The sequence below is a fragment of the Haplochromis burtoni genome, unplaced genomic scaffold (assembly GCF_018398535.1).
Source record: "Haplochromis burtoni strain Fernald_Lab_line unplaced genomic scaffold, NCSU_Asbu1 Contig_278, whole genome shotgun sequence".
NCBI lineage: Eukaryota > Metazoa > Chordata > Actinopteri > Cichliformes > Cichlidae > Haplochromis > Haplochromis burtoni.
Window position 1 is genome coordinate 250,366 of NW_024582639.1, and position 11,797 is coordinate 262,162.

The 11,797-nt window shown below is 41.4% G+C and overlaps 1 protein-coding gene and 1 non-coding gene across 3 annotated transcripts; one reads left to right on the top strand and one right to left on the bottom strand.

Moving 5' to 3' along the window:
- The first annotated feature begins 6,728 nt into the window (after positions 1-6,728).
- tha1 (threonine aldolase 1) lies at positions 6,729-11,221 on the top strand. Of its 2 annotated transcripts, none has more exons than XM_005943861.2 (7): positions 6,729-7,100; positions 8,316-8,399; positions 8,486-8,574; positions 8,660-8,845; positions 9,835-9,972; positions 10,073-10,265; positions 10,611-10,779. In XM_005943861.2, exons 1-7 carry the CDS (start codon positions 6,812-6,814, stop codon positions 10,640-10,642), a joined length of 1,011 nt encoding a protein of 336 aa, XP_005943923.1. In that variant the 5' UTR covers positions 6,729-6,811; the 3' UTR covers positions 10,643-10,779. The 2 variants fall into 2 exon arrangements, with proteins under 2 accessions (XP_005943923.1, XP_005943922.1); XM_005943860.2 differs by having other exon boundaries at positions 6,730-7,100; positions 10,531-11,221.
- A 422-nt stretch (positions 11,222-11,643) lies between these two features.
- trnal-uag lies at positions 11,644-11,725 on the bottom strand. The gene has a single exon. It is a non-coding gene; the product is annotated as a tRNA-Leu (tRNA).
- Positions 11,726-11,797: the final 72 nt, after the last annotated feature.

Below are 11,797 nucleotides of genomic sequence, written 5' to 3' on the forward strand. Positions count from 1 at the left end.
TTTACAGGCTCTCACTGCAAATTAAACTCGACAGGAGCCTTCAATCCAAACCAAGGAGTTTGAATATGAACAGTGGCACTTTTCTGCCAATAGCTGACAGGCTCTTCTGTTTTGTCTCAACAAGGATCCAATTGGATTAAAAAAGCCCCAATGCCGAGCCCTCTGAATCGACTCCATTCAGCCACTGGCCTGCTGCAGCACGCACACCCCCAACATAAAACAAATGGCACTGCTCGGGCTTATGTGTGTGCATACTTAATTTCACCTTGTGAGAAGTTCCCACTCATTAAACACCAAAAATCAAAAGGGACCGTTGCACACACACAAACACAGATGCACGGCAGCACCCCCACTCCTTAATGTGAAGGATCACATTTGTTCCTGAAAGAGGTACACAGGGGGTCTGCAGTGTGTATGTGTGTGTGAACAGCGTGTGAATGCAAGAGCCAATCACAGAGCGGTATAGACACTGAGCCCCCCAAGTACTGCTGGTTTATAGGGCTCAGCTTCAGAGAAGTCACATGACTTCCCAGCGAGCGAGGTGGAGAGCGAGGAGTGGGCAATGTGGGAAAGGAGATTGAGGAGAAGGAGGAGTGAAAAGAGGGTCAGGAGGGTGACAGGATCGCTGCGAGGGGTGAGCTGAAGGTCTGGTAAATGAATAAAGCAGAAGGAAAAAAAGAGAGCGACGCGACGGTTCTCGGAAGCGAGACTGTGCAGGCTGGTCGGGGTCTGTAATTACAGCTGAATGAACAAAGTGAGAAATGACTGACTGAAACGAGAAGCCGGCGAGCAGCTGAATGAAGGATCAGATGAATGAGAACACACAGGCGATAGTGGTTGCAGCTGATTACTACAGTGGGTAATCTTGATGGTCTGGTTAACCCCGTCTCACACTGTCAAACTATCCTCACCACAATGCATGAAGTGACTGTTCACCCAAAACAAAACGCAGAAAATCTAAGATATCTTCTTCTTTACATCATCATTTCTGGATAAAGTATGTCAATTTTAAGCTACGGTGGAAACAATCCAATCAATGGGCTTCACTTTTAAGGGTTTTCTTTGGTACTCATTGGGTCACGACAACATACCCAATGAAAACTGTTCACAGCGAGTTCTCTGGAAATAAACTGTGATGCACTTTGAGTTTTTAAGATGTCATTTTTCAGCCGCAAACTAAATTCCATTTCTCTCAGTAGAACCAGGGTGGAGACAGGACATCTCAAAACTTTGCAAATACAACCAAAAGTAAACAGTATGGGACTAAAGCATGCAGACACCCCTGTACAGTGTTTGGGTTAGGCCCCTCAGGCCCAGTGACTTGCTCTTATTGCTTCAGACTGCCGTAATATTTTATATTGTTCTCCCAGCTTTGTGGGAAGGTTTCAACACATCATTGCCCACATAGGATGCAGGCCCCCTAAAAGAAAGTGTTTTCCAAGTTTAGCGGAGCAGGCCTGCACAGAGCACTGACCTCAAGTCCATTTAACACCTACAAGTCGGACCTTACCACAAAACAATCAGTGCCTGAACCCGCAAATCCAACCCTTCTAAGTAAACCAGATATAGGAGCAGATTAATGCCCACAGTTCAGGAATGAGATGTTCAGCTGTCACATATGGCTGTAATATTCAGCTGTCTGTGTATTTTTGGGCACGGAGTGGAACTGTGTGGTGATAAATCACCAGGGAGAGGGGAGGTAGAAGAGAAGAAATGGGAGAAGCTACGCTTTAAGAAAAGAAACAAGAACAGAGGACTCCCCAATGAAATGCTTAGAAAAAAAAACAAAAAGGAAAGAAAGAATTTACACCATCACGCTCCCCCTGCTTCCTAAGAGCAACATGTTCTTTTTTAAATTGCGTAGTGGGGACAAGAGGTTGTTTACACAGTCCCCCAGTGGGGACAGAAAGAAAGTCCCACGATGGAAAGCATTAGATTTAAGGGTTAAACCTTGGTTAGTGTTTCGGTAATAAGGGTTAGGAAAGTGCTGGTTACGGTAAGTCTCCAGGAAATGAATGCAAGTCAATGTAATGTCCTCTAAAGTCAAGGAAACAGGAGGGTGTGTGTGTGTGTGTGTGTGTGTGTGTGTGTGTGTGTGTGTGAAGTAAAGCATGTCCACATGGCCCGTGACATATGAAGTGGGGGGGAGTAGTGTGAAATGTGAAACAGATGTTACTCTTGTTTCACAGGCACTGATGTCGACACCTTTACAGAAAGAGGTATGTGTTGAGTGAGAGTGTGTCTGTGTGTGTTTGAAAGACATCATTCAAGTGACGGCTTCCCATAAACACCTGTTTTGTTCCAGTTAATATCTCTCGTCATGGTGAATAAATGAAAGAGGAGAGATATAGATAGATAGTTAGAGAGGGAAGGAGGTTGTTGTGGTGGTGGTGGCGGTCGTTGTGGTGTCGGGGAGGGGGGTGGGGGGTCACCTCCATTCCTCTGCCGTCCGTGAAAGAGAAGAGCTCATGTGGGATGAACACATTCGTTTATTCATTCGGCCCATCTATTTTCAGCCCAGTGGGTTTATGGTTATTGGAAAGGCGTTGCCGTCTCGCTCCTTCCCAGAAGGAGTCAATATTTCTCCCTCTCTTTCATTTCTCCCTCTCTGCCTCTTTTTCTCTAATTCAATATTTTATCCAAAACACCACTCTCTCCCCCTCATGCACAGGCAAGGAATGCTGGAAGGCACTCGCAGGGAAACAAAACACGAGAGAAAGGCACACAGCTCTGCGCACACGCAGAGAAGAATGCGAGAGCGCGGTGCCAACAAGGATCCCGTAAAAACTCGGGACATTTCCCACTTCCTTTGTCTTATCACACTTATCCATCACTGCTTGCTTGTCTTGCTTACTGATGCATCTTTATCTCTCTCTCTTCATGGCTCTTGTGGGGCTCTCGAGACCGACTGCGGCCTTTTTACAAGGCTGATGTTTGCTAATGACTTTTAATGATGACTGGTTATGGCTCATAAAACCTGGCTGTGTTACTGGCATTATCAAGTTTGACTACAGCACAGTGCCGTGCTGATGGCACACACTGGGGTCCTTATCAGGTGATTAAAATCAGAAAAGACAGTAAGCCCATCCGTGTGAGTGGGAAATGTGCGTGAGGGTGGGGGTAGGGAGGGCGCTGGTGCCTGTAATGCAAATGTGGCCCTAACAATTGCAGCACACAGAGCAAAACTCAGTGTCACAGGGAGGAGAGAGGTGCTTTGCAATAGACGCGCCTCCCTCCCAGCCAGTTTTGATCAGCAGTGGAGAAATTCCCACAAACCTTCACCTCCAAATATTGACTTAGTCTCAGGGACGTGACGGAACTGGGGCTTTGTTACAGATAAAAAACAGGATGGTGCCAGTGTAGTTTGGGCCCGAGCCTCATCATAGCACCAGTGTGGAAATGTACCGGAGCTTCAACACTCAAGCCACCGAGTTAGTTTAGAAAGTGAAGCGAAGACGGGATCGTTTTCAATACTTTTTTATCCAATAAGGAACATTTTTTAAAAGGTTATATGAGTAAAATTATATTTATTTAGCCAATCCTTGTATGTCGCTTCTTACAAACCTATTTTCATTGTGTTAATTTTAAACTTCAGGCAGGTGTATTTAGAATATCTGCTGACTCTGTAACCACAGATTACGATGAAGTAATCCAAGAGTGCAAACCTCCACTCTGTGGGGAGTATTTACTTTAATAGGAATAGTATTTTATTTTGTAAACATTCATTTTGGGGTTTTTTTTTCTTTTTAAACCTACTTGTAGAAGTTTGTAGTGCAGTAAAAATCCATTAATGGTAGCATGACAGAGGTTTACTTTGATTACACAAACAGTATGTAGATAATGGATAATAGCTATTGATTTGTAAATAGGTGGTCATGAATAACTTGAGCTCATTATTTAATATTATACTGCGGGCAGCTCATTCTCTTTCTTTTGATGATACTTTATTTTTAAAAATAAAACACATTTTGGGGTCAACTTGAAAGAAAAGCAGATGTAAAATGTAAAAGTGAGGTCAGAGGTCACATGACATGATATTTCTTTTGTGGATGCAAGCCCAGTCTACACCCCCCCTTTAAAGTTTTGTCAGAATTAGCTCAAAACCTTTCGAGCTATCGCATTTACAGACAGAATGACACGCAAACGCCACCAATCTTACTTGTAAATGTGGGATATCTAAAATATTTTATTCAGAAACACTCCAAATCTTTTAGATTGCTGAAATATCTGAAAATATCACTCAAAATAAGATGCCTGATGGTGGAATAATTACTAATAAATTACAAATTACTTGTAAATTAAAGCCTATAATATTAAAAATATACATTTCTTTCAGGGTCCTTACAATCCACCACACCACTGGACTGTAAATGTCACGCCAGTCAGACTCAGCCTTTCAGCTCAGTGTGGGGATAAAGGTCAGGTCCAAAGTGGGTGTGTGACCCTTGAAGAATCTTGAGGTGTCATAGTTATTTCAGAGTATTCGTGGCTACAACACGACGTAAACAAATCGTGCAAAGTGGCACAGGAGCAGACAGATAAACGCGCACCGGTGCACGGACACATTTAGGAAACACATGCCGGACAAACTGCGGTCCGAGTTACAAGGCAAATGTGTTCAAATTCAACATGTGTGCTACACAGGACACGACTGATCTGTTTTTAGATTATTATTAGAAACTCACAGACCAGGTGAAATAACTTTAATTTTCACCCATTCATCTAGATTTTGGTGTTTAAATTATACTAGTGTACAGTGTTTTCTGTTTTTACAGTATTAGATAACAGTATTATAGTAAATAAAAGATATAAACAAGCCTTAAAAGTTCTGAATGAGAAATCCCAGCAGTACCATTGCAGTGAGATTTGTATTAAACACAAAATATTCCATTTTGCGAACATAATTTTGCACTCAAATGCACATTCTTGGCTTTAAAGTCATTCGCTATGCCTCCAACTTTACTTAGAGACGATGACGACAGCTGAAAGGGGCCGACTGTTCCTAAAAGAAGCGTTGCCTTTGCACAATCCCCAAATCCAGAACGAGTTGAAAAGGTGTAGATTTTCATATCTTTCCATGTCATGCAAAATATAAACTGATGGGATAGGTTGCTTGTTAAATGAGGTGTGTTATAGATGAAAGAATTAGCATCTGTGTGTGGGACTGTGTGTGTTACCTTCCAAGGAACTGCAGATTGAAATGATCTAGTAGCCAAATGTGGTTCAAAGACTTTTTTATCAAATCAGTGTTTTTGTGTGTGGAGCCTGAAAAATAAAGAACAAAACTAAACTACACATACAAGGAACAGCCCTGTAATCTTGTAAAATAACCTCCCAATAAATGTCATTTTTTGAAGCCTGTAAAGCTCAGTTTATTGCGTAGTTTAGGACAATATATGCACCACAAGCTACACAAGCTACAGCCTCATAAGTCTTTTACAAACAATATAAACACTGTTTTAAAAAAGTTTTTTTTAGGCTGCTGATTCACCCTGTGAACGCTTTTGAACATACATGCCGATTTCTTAGGAGAAGAAGGTGTGGGCGTAGATTTTTGGGTAATGGGAAGACTTATAAGCAGGGATCAGGTCTTTCCCTGGGCATTTTTGTAATTTCCTTGACTTCTGAGGAATTGTGTAGATTTATGGCGTAAATTTATGATAAAAACGTATCAACTGCCCCAATGGTTTCCTAAATACATTCTCTGTTTGGTTCATGTTTTTATTGGGAGTAAAAATGCATTTGTTGCAGGCGATACGTTTCCTGTGTTCCATGAAATCTAGATCTATGAGCATAAAGGAAACACACCACCCCGACTATTTGAAACACGTGCATTTTCCCCCTCAGTGAGAACATGAAAGAAGCAGTAATGTTACTTATGAAAACAAGCAGGCAAGTGTGGTTGAATTGCCACCTGGTGTTGGATTGTTTTGTTTTCCTTTAATTAAAAACGACATTTGCATCTTAAACCACTGTGGAAAAAAGTAATGCATCAGAAATCAAGGAAATTAAGTCAAGTCAGACCCATGAATGTAGGTTTTCCAGATCACGATATTCCTATGAGCTTGGAAAGAAAATGACTGGACTTCTTTAAGCTTCATGAAGATGTTTTGCCTCTCATCCTCTTCAGACAACGTCATATATGTTTTAAGCAAGGAAGGCAATCATCACAGGTCAAGTGCAGTTTAACATGGCACCTGTCAATATATTTTCTCTGCACACATTATCAAAAATAATTCAAAAACTGAAAAAAGACAAAAAAATGCAGTTACTTAAAGTAGATGTGCATATGTGACCCTTGTTTTTCACATGAAGTGAGACAGCGCAATGTGCAGACGCATCCCTGCAGAAATAGTGTTGAGAACCTGACAGAACAGTGGATAAAGTGACAGCTCACGGTTTGAAAAGTGCTTTGAAAAGAAAAGGGCCGAGTTTGAAAAGACCATCAAACAAACTTCAGTTTTCTTTTGTGCTTAACAAGCACAAAGTGTCAGCAGAGCTGCTTCAGATAAAATGCAGTTTATGTCTTTCACGCGCCCCTCATCCTCACCAGAACTAACATAACGAGTGTACACTTGTGTAATAATAATAATAATAATAATAATAATAATAATAATAATAATAATAATAATAATAATAATAATAATCTTTGCTGGAATTTTAGCGCCATCTTGAGGTCCAGGCCGCTTTGCGCACTTGGATGCGCCTATAGGTCATCCATTAACTTCCCTTGCAGTCAATGATTATCGATTACAACTCCACCGATACAAAGTTCGGTAATAACAGTGAAAATGACTGAGAAGGGACCATCATGGCGTTAAAAACATCTTCCTGCAGGCTTTTATTTAAATTCATCCATCAAGGTGTTGTGGCACCGCTCGCTGCCCAAAACGCCCTCCGCTCCGTGCTGGGATGCAGCTCCACGAGGGGATACTACAACTCTGGAAAGCCCAGCTACGCTGGACCCGGAAGGGCGGCCCACGTCCGGGTGGTGGACCTCCGTAGCGACACGGTGACCAAGCCGGGTCCGGCCATGCGCCAGGCAATGGCGGAGGCCGAGGTAGGAGACGACGTGATGGGAGAAGACCCGACAGTTAACGGTTAGAGTCGAAGAAAGAGTTAAATTCTGCTTTAAAATGTTTTTCTGTTCTCTTTAAATTATAACTGACCCCTTGTCTGGTCTGTGTGTATTTTTATATTTGCACCAGGCTAGTTTAGTACCTCTTAGTTACTTCTTAATAATATATAGCAGACCATAGTTTCCATATTCAAGCACTGGTCGCTTGGATTATCCAATACAGGATTACCCAGTAATCCAAATTAACCACACAGTTGGAGGATCAACCAAGACACCAACAGACAAAGAAAAAAAGTTATTGTCTTCTCTTCTATAAAGTGGTCACATCCCAAACGTGTGCTATTCCCGAGAAAAGTACTGTATGGCTTACTTTTACATTAATTATTTTTTAAATGATCAGATTATTGACAGAAAATTCCTTTTAAAAAAATGGAAAGTTTGTTGAACCATCTAAAAATTGTAAAAAATAAATAAATAAATAAATTACATAAAAAAATTCCATATATGACTTTTAATTTCTGTCGTATTTGCTATTTTGCGACATTTTTTAACAACTTAAAAATTGATTGTGGTGTGAAAAAAAAAACTTTAGTTAAAAGAATTTTTTAAATTTTGGTTTGTTTTTTTTTGAAAAATAAAACGGAAATGGTTTGTGAACTTGGAAAATGAACTAAAATAAAATACAAATATAGACAAAATATCCTTCATTTTAGTCTTTTTCAGTTCGGTGCCTGCCTGAAACTTTGGATCATTTTCCTAAAACCTGCCTTTAACTTAAGCCTTCCATACAGTAATACTTAAAAGAAGAAAAGCATCACTGAAACTGATAAGAACTCAACTAAAACGAAACATTTCCAAACAATAAAACCTCCTCTGACACCAACAAGGCATTTTCAGTCAGAGAACCGCTGCTCACTGGACATTTTCTCTTTTTCAGACAACTCTCTGTAAACTCTAGAGATCATTGTGTGAGAAAATCCCACCAGGTCAGCAGTTTCAGCCTGTCTGCCACCAACAGCTGTGCCACGTTCAAAGTCACTTAAATCAACTATCATGCAGACAAAACTCTCTCCAAGTAAAACAAAGGTCTTTATGCTGACTTTGCAGTCTATATGACAAAATCCTCTCTGTCCTTTGAACCATGACTAGAGAAATGGTTTACTGCACTGCAGTCTTCTAAAGTCTTTGCATTTTTGTATGTGAAATGCTGCTCAAACGTAAAGCGTGATGTCTGCAGAGTTACAGAAAATTGCAGCAGATATGTTCGGGATGGAGGCCGCCCTGTTCGTCCCCTCTGGAACGATGAGTAATCTCATTGCAGGTCAGTTTTGCTTTCACCTGGCAGTGTGTGAATTAGTCTTAACTAGTCCTGGATGGTCGCAAACATGCCTCCATTTCATCCAACAGTGATGGTGCACTGCAGGGAGCGGGGCGACGAGGTAATCGTGGGGGACTTGTCCCATTTACACATCTACGAGCAAGGAGGTAGCGCTCAGGTGAGTGTGCCGCAGCAGCTTCATCTATGATGGGGGTTTTTTGTAACTAGACAAGAGTGTGTGTGTATTTGTTGTGTTGATACAGCTGGCTGGCGTGCACTCCACCACGGTGACCACGCTCCCCGATGGGACGTTTGACCTGGAGCAGCTGGAGTCAAAGATACGCCACGGTTACCCAGACCCCCATTACCCACGATCACGGCTCGTATGTGTGGAAAACACGCACAACATTCAAGGGGGACGTGTGCTACCTCTGGCTTTTCTGCAGGAGGTGTGTGTGCATGACTTTCACTTTGATTAGTCTGACCCCAGATCCACTTTGCATCACTCCAATTTAAGCGAACTTTGTCTCAGAGAAGATGTCAGTGTTTCTGGATTATGTGTCCATATGGATTCTTCTTTGACAGAGTTTTGACCTGCATTTGTGGACGGCACAACGTTCATAGGCAGTGATTTCTAGAAATGTTCCTGAGCCCATGCAGTGCTTTCGGTGACTCATGCCTGATTTTAACACAGTGCTGCCTGAGATCTCCAGCAAAGTAGCTCCTTAACTGATGGTTCAGGGTCACCTGATCCAGACCCAACTATAAGCCTTTTCAATAAGGAAAGTTTTAAGTTTAATCTTAAAAATAGAAAGGGTGTCTGTCTGTCACCTGAACTCAAAGCAGGAGCTGGTTCCTCAGGAGAGGCTTTTACAGCCTCCAAGAACTTCAAGAAACCCTGTAGGTCGAAACTAAAGTGCTCCACTGGGATGATAAGATACTATGAGGTCTTAAGGCTATGATGGGGTCTTATTATTTAGAACTTTGTGTTTAAAGGTAAAGATTTTGAATGAAATTCTGTATTTAACAGAACAGAAAAGCTAATATTGGAGAAATATGTTCTCTCCTTGTGCTCCCTGTTCAGTACAGCGTGTTAGCCAAAGTAGTACGGACGTAGGGTGGCGTGAATCATTTCACTGCTCGCAGCAGAGACCACAGTTTGGGTCATACACATTTGGTTATCATTTGAAATACATTGTTAATTAAATTTCTTCAATTATTATTAAAGATAGCTTTTCTTGGTTGCCATGGGGATGTATCCCCGGAGACTTTGTTGTAGACTCGTAGTCTCCGGCAGGAAGATTTCCCATTGAAATGTATTATTTACAGAGTCATGCTGATTGCCACATTTTGATGCAAAAGCAATAGTGATTCGTGCCTTATTAAAATTTAATGATGTGATGCGATCATGTTTGGATGATTTGTTTCCATGTTTAAGGTGCGTGCTTTAGCAGATCGATATGGTCTGTCCGTTCACATGGACGGAGCCCGGGTAATGAACGCCGCTGTAGCTCAGGGAGTGCCTCCATCTGCCATACTGCAGCACACAGACACTGTTAGTGTGTGCCTCTCCAAGGTGGGTTTGAAGTATATAAACACACACACAAAGTCAAGATTCTTCTTAACCAAGGTGAAACTGGATTAATGTAACAATCAAAATCCTGGGTGTGTATCAGGGTTTGGGCGCCCCAGTTGGTACCGTGCTGGCTGGACCCAAGGACTTCATATCCAGAGCGGTACGGTGTCGCAAAGCACTCGGTGGGGGAATGCGGCAGGCTGGCATACTGGCAGCAGATGGAAAACTCTCCTTACAGAATATGATTGGAAGACTGGAGGAGGATCACGGCAATGCAAAAACGTTTGCTCAAGGTGAGTAACTACCTGGTTATTCCATGAAAATTCAATCCACGTGACTTCCTCAGGATCTGCTGTTTTTTTATGCAATAACTTTAGCATGTTTAATGAAGCCATGCAAAATCTTACCTTTATATAGTGAATGTTTCCTGAGTTCTAGAGGCTCGAATTACTGGAATTTGACTGATTTTACATGAATACCCTTCAATGAAAATTAAATACTTTACTGGCTCCCACTTTACTCCTTTGTGGAATTAGCTTGTTTCTTCTCCACACTCAGCTCTTCTCGACTGCAATCCTAACTTGTTCGCTGTTGACTTGGCTGCCGTGGAGACAAATATCCTGCGTTTCCGCCTGCAGGATCTCAGTTTGAGTCCCCGCGAGTTCTGTGACCACATGGCTCAGGTTAGCGAGAGTGAGGAGGCTGCACTCGGGCAGGGGATACAGGTTCTCATGTACCCTCATTTTGGGAACTCTGTCAGGGCCGTGTGGCATCTTGGGATTTCTCCTGAAGACACTCAGCTGGCCATCCAGAAAATGCAGTTTGTGGTTTCTCAGCATGTGATGGAAAATATCAGGGCTCAGTGAAACCCAAGTCAGGATGAAACCTAATCTTAGAATGATTACAGAGTAATGTAGACTGTGAAAAATGGGACAAACACTTCTACAAGCATGTGAATCTGTTAAATGTAATTAAGCACAGTGTCTTGAATTTTATTTTGCGCCCTTATGATTTATCTTTTATTAAAGAGATGGGTGCAAATACAACAAAGGGCACAGATGATGAAGACCTTCGTCCATTTTAACTGTGCAGCTCTCTGTAAGAATTTATATTAATCATTAATATACATTCTTTATATTATATTAATGAATATAATATTGAGGACTCTGTTGGAAAACGACCCATATTTCTGTACTCGCTTAAACTTCAGCAAACTTTAGAAATCTGTCAATAAATTTGGAAACTTTTATTACCGCTGACTTTCTTTATTTTTTCAAATGTAAATAAAAGCAATAATAGTAACATAAAAGAAGCTTCTAAGAAACATTTGTCACCTCATTTGTATGTTCTTATTTACTCACAGGTGTTTCCATCATCATAAAGTGGTGCAGAAAAGGCCCCAAATCATCAGAAATTAAAGAAATAATAATAAAAAAACATTCAAATGTCCTGGTGGTGGGTGACTGTCTGTTTTAAGGTGTCCTCCAAAATTCTCAAAGCTTGTTTTTGGCCACAAGATGGCACTACAATATCAGACCTCGAGTTTTTATGACTATAAGCAACAACAAAAAAGTGGAAATCAATTCTGGTATCTGCTTTTTATAACCAAAAAAGAAAAAGCATATTCGACATGTCAATACTTGTCGTGGTGAAGAAGGCAAGAAAAAGTTCTGGCAGCGGTGGGATTCGAACCCACGCCATCGAAATGACTGGAGCCTAAATCCAGCGCCTTAGACCACTCGGCCACGCTACCGTGATACCACACGTCAGACACATATCTATTTATATGACGCGAAACACTAGGTTCTTATTCACGTTATACCAT